This window comes from Protomyctophum parallelum, assembly GCF_964188405.1.
Source record: "Protomyctophum parallelum genome assembly, chromosome: 5".
NCBI classification, from domain to species: domain Eukaryota; kingdom Metazoa; phylum Chordata; class Actinopteri; order Myctophiformes; family Myctophidae; genus Protomyctophum; species Protomyctophum parallelum.
The window spans coordinates 25510641-25533187 of NC_139702.1; the positions used below are offsets into that span (position 1 = coordinate 25510641).

General features: G+C 41.1%; 1 protein-coding gene across 1 annotated transcript in view; it reads right to left on the reverse strand.

Moving 5' to 3' along the window:
* Window positions 1–11010: 11010 nt before the first annotated feature.
* Window positions 11011–22547, reverse strand: part of LOC310858279 (apoptosis-stimulating of p53 protein 2-like) — a gene marked incomplete at both ends in the record, with an annotated part of 55240 nt that continues 43703 nt past the window's right edge. The window contains 2 exons of the mRNA XM_083764385.1: window positions 11011–11052; window positions 12958–13166. Coding sequence (XP_083620511.1) covers window positions 11011–11052; window positions 12958–13166 — 251 coding nt within the window. The remainder of the gene's footprint in view (window positions 11053–12957; window positions 13167–22547) is intronic.

Genomic DNA, 22547 nt, shown 5'->3' on the forward strand with positions numbered 1-22547 from the left:
TATAAAACGTCTAAAAATAGACGTCTAAAACACGTCTATTTTTAGACGTGTTTTAGACGTCTATTTTTAGACATTTTTAGACGCTCGTCTAATAGCCCATACTGTACGGCATACTATAGCACGCCGTTTTTCATCATTTTTGAGGATTTGAAAAAAATGGAAAAAAAAAACGATGGGTTATAGCCCATCGTTTTTTTTTTTCGTTTTTTTTCAAATCCTCAAAAATCATGGGATAAAAAACGTCTAAAAATAGACGTCTAAAACACGTCTATTTTTTTTTTTTAAGATATTTTTTTTGCGGCTTACGCCTTTTATTGATTTTTTTGAAGGGACAGACAGTAGGCTGACAGGAAACGGGAGAGAGATGGGGGGATGACATGCAGTAAAGGCCGTGTCGGGTCCGGGAGTCGAACCCGCGGCACACTGCGACTGGATTACCAGTCCGGTGCCCAGACCGTTACGCTACGGCCTGGGCCAAACACGTCTATTTTTAGACGTGTTTTAGACGTCTATTTTTAGACATTTTAATCCCATTTTTAGACGCTCGTCTAATAGCCCATACTGTACGGCATACTATAGCACGCCGTTTTTCATCATTTTAGAGGATTTGAAAAAAATGAAAAAAAAAAACGATGGGTTATAGCCCATTGTTTTTTTTTTTTTTTTTTTTTTTCAAATCCTCAAAAATGATGAAAAACGGCTTGCTATAGTATGCCGTACAGTATGGGCTTCAGCCCATGGTCAAAAATGGGATAAAAAACGTCTAAAAATAGACGTCTAAAACACGTCTATTTTTAGACGTGTTTTAGACGTCTATTTTTAGACATTTTTAGACGCTCGTCTAATAGCCCATACTGTACGGCATACTATAGCACACCGTTTTTCATCATTTTTGAGGATTTGAAAAAAATGAAAAAAAAAAAACGATGGGTTATAGCCCATCGTTTTTTTTTTTCTTTTTTTTTCAAATCCTCAAAAATCATGAAAAACGGCTTGCTATAGTATGCAGTACAGTATGGGCTATAGCCCATGGTCAAAAATGGGATAAAAAACGTCTAAAAATAGACGTCTAAAACACGTCTATTTTTAGACGTGTTTTAGACGTCTATTTTTAGACATTTTAATCCCATTTTTAGACGCTCGTCTAATAGCCCATACTGTACGGCATACTATAGCACGCCGTTTTTCATCATTTTTGAGGATTTGAAAAAAATGAAAAAAAAAAAAACGATGGGTTATAGCCCATTGTTTTTTTTGTTTTTGTTTTTTTCAAATCCTCAAAAATGATGAAAAACGGCTTGCTATAGTATGCCGTACAGTATGGGCTTCAGCCCATGGTCAAAAATGGGATAAAAAACGTCTAAAAATAGACGTCTAAAACACGTCTATTTTTAGACGTGTTTTAGACGTCTATTTTTAGACATTTTTAGACGCTCGTCTAATAGCCCATACTGTACGGCATACTATAGCACGCCGTTTTTCATCATTTTTGAGGATTTGAAAAAAATGAAAAAAAAAAAAAAACGATGGGTTATAGCCCATCGTTTTTTATTTTTTTTAGACGTCTATTTTTAGACATTTTTATCCCATTTTTAGACGCTCGTCTAATAGCCCATACTGTACGGCATACTATAGCACGCCGTTTTTCATCATTTTTGAGGATTTGAAAAAAATGGAAAAAAAAAAAACGATGGGTTATAGCCCATCGTTTTTTTTTTTTTTTTTTTTTTCAAATCCTCAAAAATGATGAAAAACGGCATGCTATAGTATGCCGTACAGTATGGGCTTCAGCCCATGGTCAAAAATGGGATAAAAAACGTCTAAAAATAGACGTCTAAAACACGTCTATTTTTAGACGTGTTTTAGACGTCTATTTTTAGACATTTTTATCCCATTTTTAGACGCTCGTCTAATAGCCCATATTGTGGCAGCGTTCTAACACACTGAGCCATTGGCTCCAGACAATTCACACTGCTTTTTTGTTTGTTTTGTTCTCCTGAAATTGGTCTTGTTCATCTAGTTTTTCACCCAGTGAGATCAGCCTAAGAGTCATAGGATTTTCTGTACCTCATTTCAACTGCCGAAAGCCTGGATTGAACCAGGGACCTTTAGATATGCAGTCTAATGCTCTACCAACAGCGCTATTTCGGCTTGTAAGTGTCACATCCAGAATATATTTTTCAATGTATTGTTAGTTCTTAAACAAATAAACTCATACAGTTTTCCCCCAGTGAGATCAGCATGGGAGTCATACGGTTTTCTGTACCTCATTTGACCTGCTGAAAACCGGTTCCATTTGTACACTGTCAAAGTCACTAACTTAATACTATCAACATCTATCTATTCTATAGACCCTCTACAACAGTGGTTCCCAAACCTTTTCTTGTCAAGGACCCCCGAATTTACACTTTATTAGCCCGTGGAACCTAACCCTAACCCGGCTATAATCCATGGTCAAAAACGATGAAAAACGAGGATTTGAAAAAAGGCAAAATCACTTCCAGACCATGGGCTACAGTCCATGGTGTCGGAATGATTTTCGTCCTCAAAAATGATGAAAAACGGCATGCTACAGTACCCTAACCCTAACCCTTGATCGTAGGAGATAGTAATGTAGGACTCTACAGATCGAGTGCTATCCAGTCATAAAATTTGAACACTAACTACTACAGAAAACTGGAAACACCGCCAATGTGGCGCACTGCATCCTATCCGTAGGAATGAACAATCGACAGCAGGTGACAACAGAAACAGGACGGAAGACAATGAGGGCGGACACAAGTGTGGCCTACATGGGTCACATATAATTCGCCCAGCTGGTACCCACTTAAGGCCCAATCAGATCCCAGTTCAAACCCACATAGGCAGACACAGGTGGCGCACACATGGTTCTGAAATAAAATGGCCCATTTGGATACCACCTAAGATCCAGTTAGAAACCCACGTAAGCCCATATGGGCTAACACGGGTGGGCCCTTTGTGAAAACTGGGTGCACGGCCCACTTGGAACCCATGCCCATAGCCCATGTCAAAACCCAATTGGGCCCAGATGGACATGTTAGCTGGGTGTGGGTTCAAGTCTAGCTGAGTTCCTTCTACTCTTCACTGTGGACCACATTTAGGAAAATAACACCCAGAAGAACAATGGAAAGCTGAGGAGATTCTCAGAGAGCATGGTGGCTCTCTGTGATAAATTGCTGTCTATGTGAGCCACAGGTCGTGGGTTCAATTAGCTGAATTATAAAAAGTGTGAATGGAGTTTCTAGGTGAAAGTTATTTTTTGTGCCAAAATCTGCCATTGACTATTGACACCCCAAAAGTAGTGCTGCTTTAGCTCATAAACAGGAAGTAAACCGGAATTCTTATCCGTGATCACAGAACGGAGCTCAAACGCAAGCAGACATTGTTTTCCGTTCACGTTGGTGAAACATGGCCCACGGATATTGGAAGAAGATCATTTTTGGATTTTTCTTGGCAATAAGTTGTGTTTAACAAAAAAGAAAAACGCGATTTCAGTACATTTTCGTTTTTTCAAAAAGCTGATATTGAACAACCAATTTTCGATTTTCAATTTTGGGACACCAGACAGAATATTGATTGAACACAAGATACACGGATTCAGAAACGATACACAGATTCAGAAACAATACATTTAGAAACAAGAATTCAGCATAAATCAGTGAGTTCTTCTGATATATATATTTTTTATTTGGGGGATTTTTTATTCAGAAATGCAAATGTATAAAAACACAAATCAAATTGAACAATTAGATTTTTTTTTATTTTTTATATTCAGTTCCATTACCTCAACATCATCCATACCATTATTATACTGGATATAATCCATCCTTAAAAAATGTCAAATTAGTTTTTGTGCTATAGTAATTATGAAAGATAGGCTCCACTCATAAAAATGGTGGATATCACATTTTGTCTTAATTTATATGAAGGCTAAACAGCATATCTTGTTGCAGAGGGGATTGGCATGTCAGGGTTTGTGCAGTAATGACATTCATAGTTCATTGTCACAGCTTCTTCTTTGTTCATTTTCACAATTCTGAAGTAAAGCGAGAACATTTTCTCCATGTTAGCAGACACAGGCACACCCAGGTTCTTAAAATATACACTAAAAAAGAACAGCAGAGGCAGCGAGAAGCGACAGCGTCACGTCACAGAGCGTCACATCCAAACTGAGGAACTCAGTCATCAACTTACATTAAGAAGCATTCATTCACAAACCTGTCTTTGTTTTAACCAGAGGAGCCATTTCTGCCATGAATGTATACCTTAAAAGTTTTTTTTATTTAACAGGAATGCATTTGAAAGTCGATTTGCTTCACACATTCCTGTGATGCATCTCAGTCTCACCTTTGGTTCATCCTTATAAACTGTAGTTAACTGATTTTTGTTCAAACAAACGCTACAGTATAATGCTACAACTTTTCATCCATTAGTCGGACTGGAATCTCGATAAGATAATATAAACCTGCATTGATGAGTAAACTGCCATAAGAACATCTAGTTCACACATTGCAAAGTCAGATTTCTCATTTTCTTAACCTGATTAAGAGCGATTCTACAAAATGCCTTCTAAATCAGTATAGTTCTCACACTTTCAAGATCTTTCAAAGATAGCAGATGTATGCTAAGCTTGCAGCGCTGCACAAAGTGACTCGCCGTGAGCTCTGCTATTTCTGAATAGTCAACGCTACAATCTCAAACGACGCCGATGCTTTCCATGTGGAATGCTAGCCTGACACCGCATTTTCATTTCGTTTCACTTCTGGAATCACCAGAACATATATTTTTGAGTGGTGCAACCACTCCAAGGAACAGCAATGTCTGTGTTCACCTATGTACCTATGTGGTCATGAGCACCAGAATATGACTATTAGTACCAGTAGGGGCGCTGTTGTGCCAGAAACAGAGAGAGAGAGATAGTATTAGTGCTGCACTGTTGCCTGCTAATGAGAGAGAGAGAAGAGAGGAGGGGGGGGGGGGAGGGAGAGAGAGGGGAGTTGCACCACTCAGTTCACACGGGTGTGATGTTTGAGTGGTGCAACCCCTCCTACAACCAGAAATGTCCGTGCCTATCTATGTGCCTATATGTGGCTACCTATGTGGCCATGAGCACGAGTATATGACTATAGGGTACCAGCAGGGGGCGCCAGAAACAGAGAGAGCGATAGTGCTGCAATGTTGCCTGCTAATGAGAGAGAGAGAGAGAGAGAGAGAGAGAGAGAGAGAGAGAGAGGTGGGGGGGGGGGGGGGGGGGGCTGCACCACTCAGTTCACACGGGTAACAGCAATGTCCGTGTCCGACTATGCGCCTATGTGACCATGAGCACCAGTATATGACTATAGGGTACTAGTAGGGGAGCTGTTGTGCCAGAGAGAGAGAGAGAGAAAGTATTAGTGCTGCACTGTTGCCTGCTAATGAGAGAGAGTGGGAGAGAGAGAGAGGGGGGGGGGGAGGTGGAGAGAGGGGAGTTGCACCACTCAGTTCACACGGGCGTGATTTTTTTTAATGAGCGTGGTTAACGATTCAGGCTGGAACCAGGCTTTTGTAATGCAGTGATGGCAGTAGATTAGAATAGATTAGATTTATAGATAGATCATATTATATCGTCACTGTCGGGTGAAAACCTTCCATGTCCAAAACCACACGTCGCAGCCTTGTGAACTTGTAGATCAGCTATCTTCACTACTTTGGGGTGACATGATGAAGTAAGACATTAATTTACGCAAACAAAAGTTGAAATATGGATCTGCCAAAGAAGCAATCGTACCAGATATTCTCTGTCGGGTGGAAACCTCATATGCCCATAACTGTTACTTTTTAGGATTAAATAAAAGGAAATCCAGATCTACAAGCTTTCACGCTTGTAGCATTAATTGACGAAAACAATATTACAAAGTTGAAATATGGAGATACAGTACAAGGTTTCTGCCCGACTTCAACAATATCAGAACGAATAATATGAATTCATTATGTATCTGTTTCTTGACATAATGACCAACCACTTCAACAAAGCTGTGTGAAATCATCGTTGAGGACCAATGCAAGTCACAATGAAGTGCAGCTCACGACCACATCACGTCAAACAAAAATGGTGGCATCATAACATGTATGACCAGTGTTGTTACACTAATCCTAGGTCAGTTGTCTCTTGGTTGGTTTCTACTGTGTGCTAAAATCCAGTACATTCCAGTGTTCAGGGTTTATTCCAGAGGGTTCTAAGCTGGTTCCATGTTAGAAATCAGGACCAGAATATCATTGCTGTCGGCTGGAAACCTTGCACGTCCAAAACAAATAAAAAAAGCTTTTCATTGGTTAAATATTTATAAAACCCAGACATACTGCACATAATCACTTGCATTTTCACTTAAAACAATATCAGACATAGTGAAATAGTAGATCGGCAAGCTCACAACGCAATGAAATGTGACATTGTCAGCTTGTGGATCGGCATTTATTTTCCTTTGCTACTTTTTAGTTGACACTCGTATGATGAAGCTAGGCATTAATTGATTTACAAAATGTTGAAACATGGAGATAGAAGGTTTCTTTCTGATAACAATATATTAATAACCGACACAATAGTCAGAATGTCTCACGGATCATTTTGGGGTCCAGTCCCACTGGTTGACACACACAGGTTTGTGTGTTTTTGTAGCCAATAGAAGCTGGTCTATAGACCGATTCCGTACCGGTTTCATGGTTGCAGCCTACGTATTTCCTGTAGGCGGACTCGACATAGCTGCGGGAGTAAAACCCTCACCAGGCGCACCTCTTCCACTACAGTGAACGGCAGAGTGACTGATGTTAGTTTGCCTCAAACTTTACTCCTTTACCTGCTTTTTTACTAACACTAACATTACAAAGATGCCCAGAACATCGAGATGAACCTGTGTAGTTTATGGCTGCTCCAACAGTAGTGGCAACATAAAAAAAAAAAAAAAACGGAATGTCTAATATCCACCTCGGTGGCGGAGACCAGAGCCATTGAGTAATGGTTGAGACAAAGCAGTGAAGGGTCCTGAAAGATACGTAATTTCAGTCTTACCCAATACCCAATCTTTCTGTTTTATGAACACAAGGCTGCTGTATTTTATACCTCATACTAAGCATTTAAAGTATGAGGTATAAAGTACAGCAGCCTTGTGTTAATAAACAGAAAGATTTGGTATTGCGTTATGTATCTTTCACTGCTTTGTCTCAACCATTACTCAATGGCTCTGGTCTCCGCCACAGCGGTGGATATTAGACATTCCGTTTTTTTTTTTTTTTTATGTTGCCACTACTGTTGGAGCAGCCATAAACTACACAGGTTCATCTCGATGTTCTGGGCATCTTTGTAATGTTAGTGTTAGTAAAAAAGCAGGTAAAGGAGTAAAGTTTGAGGCAAACTAACATCAGTCACTCTGCCGTTCACTGTAGTGGAAGAGGTGCGCCTGGTGAGGGTTTTACTCCCGCAGCTATGTCGAGTCCGCCTACAGGAAATACGTAGGCTGCGACCATGAAACCGGTACGGAATCGGTCTATATCCAGGGGTTAAAGCCAAAAAAAATCCCAAGACTGAAAGTTTTCAGACCACTTTTCAAACCATGTGGCGAACCCCCCACATTTGCACCGATCTACCCCTGTCCTAGACAGCGATAAAATAAATAAATACAAATTAATCATAAATTAATACCATGGCGCGCACAGCGCACACCAAATTTTGGGGTTGTAAAATTATGTTTTCCCAAAGTTGCCTTTACCGAATGTGTGTCAATCCATGCTTCATTTTATAGAAGCAGCTTTTGAAGTTATGTTGTATTATATTGCTAGTCCGGCCAATCAATAAATACTCTGAAATGACTTTACAGCCACATGGTGCATAGCAACAGTGTGTTAAAGTAAAAAAAAAAAAAACCCAGAGGAAGACACTTATAGGCATGTAGCCTTCAGTAGACCATTATGCACCTGCATTATAAGGTTGCAAGTGAGAACAAAAGTCAATTACAAGAGAACCCATTGGTTTTGGCAACTAAAATGGGACAGTGGGATAGGTGGGCAGTGGGCACTATATGCAGCTCCATCTCACTGAATTAGAATATTTTGTAAAAGTACATTTTCTTCTGTAATAAAATTCAAAAAGTGAAACTTTCATATATTCTCATTTCATTGTGCATAAAGTGTACTTCAAGTACTTCAAACATTTCTTGTTTTAATCTTGATGATTCAGGTCAGGGCCAGTTGGCTGGTCAGTTAAGCACAGTAATACCATGGTCAGTACACCAGTTACTAGTAGTTTTGGCTCTGTAGGCAGGTGCCAAATCTAGCTGGAATTTTGGAAAGGAAAATTAGCATCTCCATGAAGCTTGTCAACATACTGAAGCTAAAAAGATGTGTTGAAACCATTGTTAAGTTTTCACTGTCAGTGGACCAACACCATGCAGATACCATGGCCTAAATCAGCACTGTGTTTTGTCATGTCCAGAGTCTCAACACAACCATCTATTATGATATTTTACAGCACTGTGTGCCTCTGTACATTGACAAGCTTTATGTTGATGCTGATTTTCCTTTTCCAGCAGCACTTGGCACCTGCCCACAGTGCCAAAACTACTAGTAACTGGTGTAATGACCATGGTATTACTGTGCTTAACTGACCAGCCAACTGGCCTGACCTGAACCCCACATTGAATCTAGGTTGTATTGTCAAGAGGAAGGTGTGAGACATGAGACTGAACAATCCAAATTAATTTACGGCTGTTATCAAAGCAAACCTGGGCTTCCATAACACCTCAACAGTGCTACTGGCTGATCACCTCCATGCCACGCCCCATTGATGAAATAATTTGTTCAAAAGTAGCCCAGACCAAGTATTAACTGTATACTTTTCAGATGGTCGACATTTCTCGTAAAATATTCTAATTCACTGAGATATTTTTTAATTTTTATGAGCTGTATGCCATAATCATCAAGATTAAAACAAGAAAAGGTTTTAAATACTTCACTTTATGCACAATGAATTGAGAAAGATTATATGAAAGTTTCACTTTTTGAATTATATTACAGAAGAAAATCAACTTTTACAAAATATTCTAATTCAATGAGATGGAGCTGTAGTTCCCAGCAACATCTGGGCACTTTAGTAATTTAGTAATAGTATAGTTATAGTAATTATATTTGAAAACGAATGTGCATGGTACATTTATGTCTACATTCATTAGCCTCTGTGTAGTTTATCAATGTCTTCCCTGTGAGTTCCATTCAATATTATAAAATCAGTATTCATATTCAGTAGAGTTGAGCAGGAGAATGTAGAGGCTGGCAGACAGGAGGACCGATGCACGCAGCTAACGGCTACTAGGCTAGTAGCCACTAGCCAGCTAGAGAGTGCTGCTTGTTATACCAACAACGAGGCAAGCAATACACATTTGCGTTGAAAATAAATCCTCCACAGTATCACTGCACTAAGCTAATTTAAAGGAAACCCTCTGACTGTTCTGGCCTGGGTAGAGGGAAATATGAACGCATTTAGGCTCTCTCTGTCAGCAGCGCAGGAGCAGTGGAGCTGAGCACCGTGCTCTCTCTCTCTCTGAGCGCAGAGAGTGGGGGAGTGGGAGGGGCGAGCACGCACGCTAGCTTCTTAAAGAGACAGGCTGCATTTTCACGGATTTGGCCATCATATCGCTACACTATACACATACTCCCGTCTCCCCCTTACATTTTTTTTTTGCTAATCTGCGCTGATCTCATAAAAGACCTATGAAATCCTCAGGACGGAAATCCGTCCCCAGGACGGAGAACTTTAAGCCCTGTCTATATCTGAACAGTGTTTTTGTAGCCAATAGAAGCTGGTCTATATCTGAACAGTGTTTTTGTAGCCAATAGAAGCTGGTCTATATCTGAACAGTGTTTTTGTAGCCAATAGAAGCTGGTCTATATCTGAACAGTGTTTTGTAGCCAATAGAAGCTGGTCTATATCTGAACAGTGTTTTTGTAGCCAATAGAAGCTGGTCTATATCTGAACAGTGTTTTTGTAGCCAATAGAAGCTGGTCTATATCTGAACAGTGTTTTTGTAGCCAATAGAAGCTGGTCTATATCTGAACAGCGTTTAACAGAGAATTCAATGTTTCGTAGTCGTTTCCCAGACAAAAGGCTTCAAACAAATATGAAACAAGGGTCTTTTGTGCGTATTGCTAATTCCAGTCTGAGATGTTTTTCACTTTTTCTAGCAGGTTATCAACAAGGATGCGTACACACCTTCCATGCAATCACTTTTCAATATACTGTATATAAAAAATAAAATAAAATAAAATCTCATAATGACCGGTTTTCTCTAAATGTATGTCATACATAAATTCAAAGAAATGACAATGAAAAAAGTATAATGAAGCAATCATCAACAAAAGGCTATTGTATATAACGATGCATCTACAAGTTGTACAATTGTGCAATGAGCAATGTGATTGTTATGTCCATATCAAATAAATAAACATAAACATAAACATTAACAAAAATCTCGCTCTTGAGTGTGGGATTTTTGTTCATGAATGCTTGCTCACGATTGCTTCATTTGTCATTTGTCATGTCCAACGCACCTGCGTCTGAACCAAGTGGATATTTTCTTTGCAAGGGAAATATGTATACACAATGTTTATTTTATTTTTTTATATTGAAAAGCAATTGAACAGAAGGTATACACGGATTGATGGGCTGTATACACGGTAAGGTATTGTGCTTCCTGTATTCCTTTCCGTCTCCTCCACAGAACACGTGGTGAGTTTTGACATCAGATAGAGGTCTGGGCGAACAACAACAACAATGGTCTATCAAAGCAGATGGAAAATATCGCTTTCAATAAAGGTATCTAAATATTCTGTGTCCAAAGATCCTACACAATGCTAGAAGCTTCACATCTCCTCACCTGCTCTACCCAGAAGAGAGAGAGAGATTGTGTGTGTGTGTGTGTGTGTGTGTGTGTGTGTGTGTGTTGGGAACAGGGTTCTCTGAGATCAAGCCAGGCTCCTCTGTCGGGGTCTGATCCTCAGATACAGCTGTTGAAGATAGAGAAACCACAGCATTAACGTCAATGTAATTATTGTTACATTGTTATTACGTAATGCTTTTGAATAACAGCATTCTCATAGCATCTTCAGATCTGATTGCAACAAAATGTATAAGAATTGTGCAACTGGTAAAATCATCTGTGAATGAATAAAGGTGTATTCATTCAATTCACCATCGTTATTATTTCAAAAGATTAGCAGTTTTTCCATACGTACATAAAAAAAATCAAACATTTTACAAAATAATTGAATAAATAAAATAAAACCGAAAAGAAATGTCAGATATTCCATGAATGTAACTTTTTTTTTTTTTTTTTTTGATATTTTTTTGCGGCTTACGCCTTTTATTGATTTTTTTTTTGAAGGGACAGACAGTAGGCTGACAGGAAACGGGAGAGAGATGGGGGGATGACATGCAGTAAAGGCCGTGTCGGGTCCGGGAGTCGAACCCGCGGCACACTGCGACTGGATTACCAGTCCGGTGCCCAGACCGTTACGCTACGGCCTGGGCCGAATGTAACTTTTGAGAAGGACTGAAAATAGCTGATCTACAAGCTCACAACGTGTTGCGGTTGTAGATCTGCTATAGAGGAGGATAGGAGTCAAAGTGTGTGTGATGTTTGGCAAAATGTTTAGGAGTAATATAAACATGTTTTTTCTTTTTCTTTTTTGCAACAATTTTCATAGCATCTCTGAGGATAGGATTCTGGATGAGCAGGACATGTGCAGAATTTTGTACAAAACGGGCCACTCCTGAAAACTTTGGAAGGCAATCTTAGCCAATCAGTGTAGGATCTGAGAAATCCAACCGACTCGTCTTGATCACATGACTACAGAGATCATGTGTACCGATTTGCGTGAGATTTGGATGAAAGCTGTGCGACTAAAATAAACAATGTGTTTTGCAGAAATCGGCCTCATGGTGGCGCTATAACCGGCAGATGTGGAGGGATGCAGGGAAAATGTTTTTCCATGACCTCTAGGGAGTGCGCATACATACAGTAAGTTGTATACAGATCGATGCAGTTATAGGTAAAAACAGGAATTGCCCTGTTATAGCGCCACCGTGAGGCTGATTTGGAAAAATGAGTGGCATGTCATCCTCGGCCTAGTGGAAATGTGCGTGCATAATTTCACGGAAATTGCACACTGAGTTTGTGATTTGTGGCATTTTGTACGAAACGGACCAATCGTGTGAGCTTTAGAAGCCAATCTTAGCCAATCAGGATGGAAGATGGGAAATGGTGCAGATTCGTGTTGATCACATGACTATGGAGATAGTGTATACCGAATTGTGTGATGTATGGATAAAATGTGTACGAGTAATCTAGAGAAATGTGTTTTGCCAAAATCGGCCTGATGGTGGCGCTATAACAGGTAGTTGAGGAATATTTGGGTCAGAGGTTCATCGTTGGCATCCAGGGAGTGTGCGTGCAAAGTTTGGCATGGATCGGGCCAACGGTGCCGGAGATTAGCTGGTAACGGACGGACGGAAGGACGGACTGACACACGCACACGCACGCACACGCACACAAACACACACACACACACACACACACGGACGGAGTGCAAAACATACTCTCTCCCCCATGCCTTCGGCCTGGTGGAGACAATTAAATACTTCCGGGTGCTTCAAAAGGCCACTGAGCAACTGAGGGGGGGGGCTAACGCTCCGGTTCGGTCTCTATCCTTTTATTACTCTATGGGGAACGCCCACTGAGTGGCAAAAAAAACTACTTCATGGCCTTGACAGCCATACATCCAAACAGAAAAGTCCTATCTGATTGCATTAAACAACGTTAATGTGTGTGTGTGTGTGTGTGTGTGTGTGTGTGTGTGTGTGTGTGTGTGTGTGTGTGTGTGTGTGTGTGTGTGTGCGCGCGCGTGTCTCACCCCCAGCAGGTTGCGAGGGATGTATCCCTCTCGGTCTCCGCAGCGAGCCCACCACCAGTCCGTCTCCAGCTGGTCCTCTCGTCTCAGCACTGTCATGCAGTCTCCCTCCAGGAAGCCCAGCTCGTCGTCTTCGCCACCGTCGTCCGCCTCGTAGTCCCACAGGGCGTACACCACGCCGCGGTTCATCACCCCCATCTTCTCCTGCACACCTGCACACAATCACTTGATTGTCACATCACACAGCAGGCACAGCTAAATGTAATCAAGCCCGAATTCTAACTCTAAGCTGAATTCAAGCAGAATTCTCAGCCTGGCTAGATCTCAGAGAACCCAACACAGGAACGCTCCCAGCACGCACGCACGCACGCACACGCACGCACGCACGCACACGCACACGCGCACACACACACACACACACACACACACACACACACACACACACACACACACACACACACACACACACACACACACCTATCTACATGATTTCACAAGCACACAAGCAAATAAAAAAAATGTGGATCTCTGTGAAAGGGCAGGTTGCATCTTATCTTTCAGCATCCGAGGAAGCTTGTATAGTAAGAGGAAATGTTGTTTCTACAACATATTGCACTACTTTTTCCATGTGTGGCGCCCCCCCTTTGAACAGGAGCGAACACTCTTTCTTTCTTTTTTTAGTCTTTAAAAATTTGTATATGCAAGACGAGACACAAAAGACAAACAAGGCATGGAATAAAACTAAAACATCAACAGAAAAGAAACAGAATAAAAAACAAAAAACAAAAGAGGTCATGGGATGTACAGCAACAAGCAACAACAATACATATTACAGACTTTTGGATTCCTTACATTCAATGACAACCGGAAAGACACAGCCCATATTCACTCCATATCCGCCCCCCCCCCCCCAGCTAAATACTCACATTTCTCCCATTTTCTTTCACTCAGCTTTTTTTGCAGTCTTAAAGAATAGGTCATCTGTTCTAGGAGATGTAGTTGCTTCACAATGTCGATAAATAGGTCAGCAGTAGGACAATTATTTTGTAACCAATTTCTTGTAATAGCTTTTTTGCTTGCTACAAGTAAAATCTTAAGTAAGTAGGAGTCATCCTTATTTAGCCCATCTGGGAGTTGTCCTAGGTACAAAGATGTGAATGTATCCAAAACCCATAATGTTTGAGATAAGTGTTAAGCGAACACTCTTTTGAAGAGGCTTTCAGCATGAGAGCTTTTCTATATGATTCATGGACACTATGGCCTACGGGATAGTTACCGTAGGCTCTGTTTGTAAGTGTGTGGTTGGCATTTACATTTTCTCCACATTTCCTGTTTGCTTCATTACCTGTAACTTCAGTAAAGCAGTTCCTCTTTGAACCCATTAAGACCTGTGGCCGATTCTACAAAAGAATGTCTTCTAAATGTACTGAAAAACGTATGTTGCTATCAGTGGTGTCATGTCAAGGACCCCCACAACGATTATGCATTTGGCCGTGGATCTCCATCTCAAAATATGATGTTCCAGGGACCCACAGAAGCAAAGATTTTGAGTTAAAGATGTTTACTTTAAAATACATGTATATTGTATTCAGAGAATTGCACAAAAGTCTCACGATTCTTCAAAAATAGCTGATCTACAAGCTGGTATTCCAACTCAAGTCTTATGTGTGGAAGGTTAACTTCTTATCGCCTAAAGGGGAATTTCCCCATTGTCAAATATTATTATAGGCTGTTGGTCATCAATCAGGCACAGGCTCTGAGCCACTTGGCTTATACACGCCCTTATGACCCCGTCCGGGTCATGGAACTATAATGTAACGCCTGCGATTCGAACCCAGGCCAACCGCGTGATAATCCATCATCACCATGTGCAGACTATAGGATCCAAATGACACTGGTGTGTACTGTGCACATACTGTAGGAGCCAACTAGAGACCAAGCACTTGCATAATTACCTTCATATAAGGATAATGTCTCCTTTTATGCCTATAGGTCAAGTTTATTCATAATGTCCCAAACTGGGCACTTCGTTTTACATCATTTCTCTCATTCCCATGACTCCCCTCTCTTCTTCAGCAATAGTAAATAAAGTCCCAATCATTCGTATGCATAACATTATACATAGAAATGAAGGAAACATCATTGGCCCACCATTGGCCAATTAACCCCCCCAATGGTGATAGGCTCTTGTAACTTTTTCCACCAAGTCAGACTTCCTCTTTTTGTGACCTCTAGTTCTCCAACAGGATGTACACAACAAATGCATAGTTTGAAGATGAACAGTAGAATGGCTGAGGAGCATGTGTATGCCACGCCGTCAGACCTGACGCCGGCGAATGTCAAATATGGTCCAAGCGAGAGGGGAGAGAGAGAGGACATGGTGGTAGACATCTACTATGCCTCTGCAGACTACTTGCCTGGCGCTGGTACTGCCCAGCGGATATATGCTGTACAGCAGAACACAGCACGAGAGCAGCATGGAGGTAAAACTAAACGCTACAATGATTAACTATCACATCTATGGATGTTACGGGAGAGCACGGGTAGTTGGTGTCTGTTAGACTTGGCTATATATACCCTAATTCTCTGTGTGTGTCTCTTTCTCTCTCTCTCTCTATATATATATATATATATATATATATATATTAATGATATTTTGTCAATTAAGAACATAAATTGCTCGTTATCGGTCACAACGCATAACGTTGTTAATCCTAATCCTCTGGTATCCGGCATTTAGATTTAACCCATTCTGGGCGCGAACCCCTTTTGGTGTTTTAAACATTATGTTATAATTTAGCTATTGAAAAATAGCAGATCTACAAGCTCATAGCGTGCCACCAAGTGGCGCGCTACGAGCTTGTAGGTCTGCTATTTTTTTAATCGTTAAAATGCGCCTCAAATCTTTCTGAAAATTGTCATGATTTAGAAGATTTTTTTTTTAATTTCGACGTCAGGTCTAATACAAATGGTCATGGGTGTCATCATGGCCGACTTGGAAGGATCTTATTTTGAACCCTCTGAAGTATCCTTCAGAGGTCTGTGTTTTTCAGCCTGTAATGGTTTCAGAGCCGCTGCCATGTGTCTGCTGTGTGCACTCCTATTGGCTGTCATCATTGTCCTGGTCAAATACAGTGAGTGTCATTCTACAATGAGCAGCTTGTTTGCATGACATATTCATTCAGAAATAAGTTTTGATGGCTGTTTGGTTGGATTTACTGTCCAAACAAAGTTGTGTATGTAAAACTCATCCGTTTGTTGATTCTGTCTTTCAGATGATGTGGTCAAAGACCGAGACCAGTTACTGTCCAGAAATGAAAACCTGACTAATATACATGATAAGTTACTGTCCAGATATGACAACCTGACTAATATACATAATGAGTTAGTCAACCTGACTAACCTGAATGATGCAGATGAGCAGAAGAGGCCCTGTGGTCAGTGAAGAGTCACTGTTTTTATTCATTGTTATATCATCTTGTTCATCATTAATGTGAGCAAATGAAGACAAAAAAAGGTAGCTAACATGATTTCGTCCTTGTTAGGATCACCTGATTGGCAGACATTTGGCAAAGGTTATTACATCTCTACTGAGAAGAAAACCTGGACTGAGAGCAAACAATTCTGTTTAGGCATACGTTCAGACCTGATGGTCATAAAGACTACTGCAAAACAGGTACAGTATATGACGTGTGTGTGTGTGTGTGTGTGTGTGTGTGTGTGTGTGTGTGTGTGTGTGTGTGTGTGTGTGTGTGTGTGTGTGCGTGTGCGTGTGCGTGTGCGTGTGTGTGCCTATGTCTATGGTACAGTGTGTATAACCTGCACATTTTCTGTCCAGGACTTTGTTGACAAGGTTGTTGACATAGCTGTTAAGGGAAGTCAGAACGTGTGGCTGGGTTTGACCAACACAAAAGGAGTGTGGAAATGGGTAGATGGAACAACACTGACCACCACACAAGCACAGTAAGACTTTAGCTTCATTTTACTCTTCCTCTATTTCACATATTTATTTTCCACATATTTCATTTCTAAATGGAATGATATTAAAAAAAAATACTAATCTACCAAATTGTCACTAAAACAACATATGTGTAAATGTTCCTACTTCTACAGGTGGTGGCGCTCTGGTGAGCCTAGCCACGGAAACGACAACTGTGCAGTGTTTCATAACGATAAGGAGGGACCTAAGTCTGAGAGAGGTTGGAACAATGTACCATGCTCTGCAAGCATGTACTGGATCTGTGAAAGAGGACCTAAAGTTTCCAAATTAATGTAGTGGAGTAAAATGCATAATGTTCGTCGCTGAGATGCAGTGGAGTAGAAGCAAAGCTATGAATTATTATTATTATTATGCATATGTGGTATATGTGTGTGGGTGTCCAATACAGCAAGATGATTTGGGGAGAAAATACAGAGAATAATTCACACCCACTAGCATTGGCATACTGTATGTACAGTATCTGTATGACAGGTGATCGCAGGCTGTTTTCTCATTGCTGTCTCTCTCTACATGCTGCAGTGTAGCATGATGCTTTGTTGTGGCCATGTAAGAAATCCCATCAAATCAACATTTAAGTTTGTTTATTGTGCTATATGCCAGTGACTGTACGGAAATGGGTGAAAATAAATATTTTTAAGTAGTTGTAACAATGTTTTTGACTTGACTTGACTGAAAAAACAGACGGCTATCCGTGGAAACATACAATGACAATGTTTCTCTCTGGCGCTCTGCCCGTCGGCCACCGGCCGACTTGGGAACGATGCAACTTGGGAACCTAATACCCGTTGTCAACTTGTCATAGCACCCGTTTTCAATCAAACAATCAATCAATCAATTGGCTAAGGCAGAGGCTGGAAATTGCACAGGTGAGGGGATTTAGGCTGATAATAGGTCCACTGGCAGAGCCTGACAAGAGCCTTTTGTGGTGTTTCTGGAGAACCGTGGGTCCGGCCGACTCTATACCGGGCACTGCACTCCCTGTGGGGGTGTGGAAACGTGTGTGGAAAGACGAGGCGCATTTATAGTAGGATGAAATATAAATATATAAATGTAATGTAGTATAAAGTATAAATGTAGTATAAAAAGTAGAAATTGTAATCTTGCAAACGGCTCTGCACTTTTTCTCCCTAGACAGCAAGCAGTCTTCCAATTCCTCACACAGAAAGACACGCACACACGCACGCACACATGGCGAGTGTGGTTAGCTATAATGCATGTGCGTGTGTACATGCTTTCCCCCACACACAGATACATGATGTGTGGTGTGTCAAATAGACTGTAAGGCTGTACATGGCAGGAGTTTACACCTCTGTGTAGTCTACTAAAAGAGAATATCCTGCTATAGACACTGTCCATATCCCAACAACAAATACTGGTTCCATGCAGCACTGAATTAAAATAGGTCCGTTCATTTACAAGCTTGTTTTTTAAAAGCAACGGCTGACAGAGATCTGAGCTCTATGACTACATGGAGGAGCACAGCTTTCTATACTTGGAACATGATGTTGGGTGGTGTGTTAAGTACACTGCCACAATGTTAAGACAACGTCATTTCAGCTAAATGATCTCGTTACAGGAGGTATATGAACCCACTTCCTCTACTGTGAAACGCCTGCGTTTCATAGTAGCACACACACTGAAGCTCTCTCTCTCTCTCTCTCGACAAGAAAAAGGTTGAGAACCGTTGTGTTGCATCACTTCTATATCGTGATAATAATGAATAATGCAGACATCACACAACACTGGTCAAGGTAAAGAAGCTATAACCAGTGACCTATATGCCCTCATTTATCAATCAGAGAGACCATTGGTCAAAGTAAAGAAGTTAACCAGTGACCTATATGCCCTCATTTATCAATCAGAGAGACCACTGGTCAAAGTAAAGAAGTTAACCAGTGACCTATAGGCCCTCATTTATCAATCAGAGAGACCACTGGTCAAAGTAAAGAAGTTACCAGTGACCTATAGGCCCTCATTTATCAATCCGAGAGACCACTGGTCAAAGTAAAGAAGTTAACCAGTGACCTATAGGCCCTCATTTATCAATCCGAGAGACCTCTGGTCAAAGTAAAGAAGCTACAACCAGTGACCTATAGGCCCTCATTTATCAATCCGAGAGACCTCTGGTCAAAGTAAAGAAGCTATAACCAGTGACCTATAGGCCCTCATTTATCAATCCGAGAGACCACTGGTCAAAGTAAAGAAGCTACAACCAGTGACCTATAGGCCCTCATTTATCAATCCGAGAGACCTCTGGTCAAAGTAAAGAAGCTACAACCAGTGACCTATAGGCCCTCATTTATCAATCCGAGAGACCTCTGGTCAAAGTAAAGAAGCTACAACCAGTGACCTATAGGCCCTCATTTATCAATCCGAGAGACCTCTGGTCAAAGTAAAGAAGTCCAAAACAACTCCATGTTGGATTCACATATTGAGAGGCCTGTCTAACCCATTCTGGAAGGGTTTTAACTAAGCATTATTTTATACTTTAGCTATTGAAAAATAGCAGATCTACAAGCTACAACCGAGTGGCGCGCTACGAGCTTGTAGGTCTGCTATTTTTTAAAAATCGTAAATATGCGGCACGCATCTTTGAATATATATTCTTTCAGAGCGAACGTTATTTTTATTTCGGCCTAAATGGGCTGAACAACTCAGAGCCAAAAGTGATTTCAAATGTCGCATTTGTCGCATTCATGCAGAAACATGAAAGAACCCCTCAGAGAAAGGAGACTTTCCAACTGCAGTGGTGTCCCATAAGAACTTGATCTATAGATGTCTATAACACGGGTGGTTTGAAAGGCTCTCGGCTACAGCCTCCCAGATTACAGTTACAGTTACCGCAATCATCAGTTCTTTAGTTATGGGCCGTTAACCCATTCTGACCTGAGATCAGATTCTAAAAATGTCTTCTACATCCTGACAGTTTTCTGAAAAAGCTATGTTTCTATGTGTCAGTCGTTCTTCGATTTTTCAAAAATAGCAGACCCACAAGCTCGTAGCGCGCCACTCGGTGGCTATGAGCTTGTAGATCTGCTATTTTTTCAATAGCTAAAGCTTAACATAATGCTAACACCAAAAGGGGTTCCTGTCCCAAAAATAAAGTTTGTTTCGACCAAAAACACAATATGAGGAAAATAATCAGAAATAAATGTATTTTTGTAAATCTATTGCCGATGGAGATGGAGTTTTCACTTCTGGTTCATTTCCTGGTCTTATCCGTTGCATAGCAACATACAGTAGAACCAGCGTGATCTATCATGATTCATGAACCACTGTAAAGACCATTGGACGTAGATCACCGTCTTTGGATTTGAAAAGACGTCTATCGCCGTCCTTGCGCAAATGAAATGCAAACGAAAAGACAGAGGTTTATCACCACGCTACGTGAGACTGAAAGTGGTCGAGAGGGTGAGGATGGTGAGGAGGGGGGGGGGGGGTGAATGCACTGCCTCTGCTACTGTGACAGAAGGAAACAAGAGGAGGAAGGAGGGGGATAATATTATCCGTCGTTCATTCTGAAGAGGTTGAACCATAACAAATACCTGCCAGATGAATTCAAGTCACAGAGGTATAGAAATGGCTGAAAACATTGAGATCCAAGAGGAAGAAGAAGAATTGGGCGATGATAAAATCTATGCAAACGTTGAGACTACAGCTCGGCAGAAACGTCCACGGAAGAAAAGATCTGGTAAGAGATGTTACTTTACTGCAAATCACTAAAAAAATATATACAGTAATAAATTATTTTAAACTGATCTCTAACTCCATCTGTATTCCCACTGCGTGCGTGCGTGCGTGCGTCTGTCCAGGCAGAAGACTGTACCGACTAGTTGGAATGGGACTTGGATTGCTTTGTGGCGTTCAAGCTCTGCTCAACATTGGTCTCAGACTCTCTCTCTGTAAGTCCAGTTTTAGAACTTAATGAACATTTGCTGGTTATTACAGTATAGGTATCTTATAATAATGCTTACCTATCTGGGTTCTATACTTTCAATTGATTATCATAATGGGCATTTTTAGGCGCCTCTAGTCTATAGAGCAACCCAACACAGTCAGGAAGGAAGACAACTAAACCACCAAAATGATACAGTCGTCAGAATGTGTGTGTGTGTGTGTGTGTGTGTGTGTGTGTGTGTGTGTGTGTGTGTGTGTGTGTGTGTGTGTGTGCGTGTGCGTGTGTGCGTGTGTGCGTGCACGCGATGCCAGCGTGATCAAGACAGATCTGTTTTCAGATTCCTTCCCGATTGGCTAAATAAGACATAAAGTTTGCAGGAGTGGCCTGTTTTGAGCTAAAATGACTCACATGTTTTTTTGCCGCAAATCATGAATGCAGTGTCCGTCTGTCCGATTGTGGTGAAACTTTGCACACTTTGCACACATTTGTTACGTTGAGTAACAAATGCCACCCTTTTAACATTGCCCTATCATAGCGCCACCAGGAGGCCCATTATTTTGCTGTAGCAGATTCGTCTGGTTTCCAAGCTATATGATCTGTGAAGTCCACATGGGGTGCTTTGCTCTGGGCCTCACACCGGTCCAGAACATAATACTGTAGTTGAAGAGAGACAACTTACAACCAGATACAACCAGTCACAGAGCAGCTACTATGAACCCATTCTGACCTGAGATCAGATTCTAAAAAATGTCTTCTACTGTATATCCTGACAGTTTTCTGAAAAAGCTGTGTTTCTATGTCAGTCGTTCTTCGATTTTTCAATAAAATAGCAGACCTACAAGCTCGTAAGCGCGCCACTTGGTGGCGCGCTATGAGCTTGTAGATCTGCTATTTTTCAATAGCTAAAGCATAGCATAATGCTAACACCAAAAGGGGTTCCCGCCCCCAAAATGGGTTATTAAGGATGTCAGATCAGAACAAAGTTGTGTATGTAAAACTCATCGGTTTGTTTGATCCTCCTTCTTACAGATTCTGAATGGACGGAAGAGAAAAACAACCTGGTCCATGACTTGGACCGTGCACAGTCCAGACAGGACATCCTGACCCAACAGAAGGACCGGTGTGGTCTAAACCTAGAGCGCCTACAGTCCAGATACAACAAACTAATTGAACACGACGACATCAAGAGAACTCTTTGTGGTCAGTGAGATTATAATAGTGAGACCGTGACGTCACTGTTTCTTTTTTCTTTCTGTCTTTTTAATTGTCTTTTAAAATGTTTTGTTCATCGATTAATCTGAGCAAATAAAAAAACAGAGGCTAATACTCTTGTTCTCTTGTTGTTAGAATCACATGGATTTAAATTGGCTGGCGATGTGTGCTATTACATCGCTACTGTGGAATTAGAGTGGCAAACCTGGGAGGACAGCCGACAATACTGCAGAGACAAACAATCAGACTTGATCATCATAAACAGCAAAGAAAAACAGGTGTGTGTGTGTGTGTGTGTGTGTGTGTGTGTGTGTGTGTGTGTGTGTGTGCGTGTGTGCGCGCGTGCGCGTAAATCTTCTACTTCTATCTTCTTCTTCTTCGGTGTATTTCAGTAAACCAGCATCTTGTCTGTCCAGGACTTTGTTAACACGGTTGTTGGAAACCAGTGGGTGTGGCTGGGTTTGACCGACGCGGGCGAGGAAG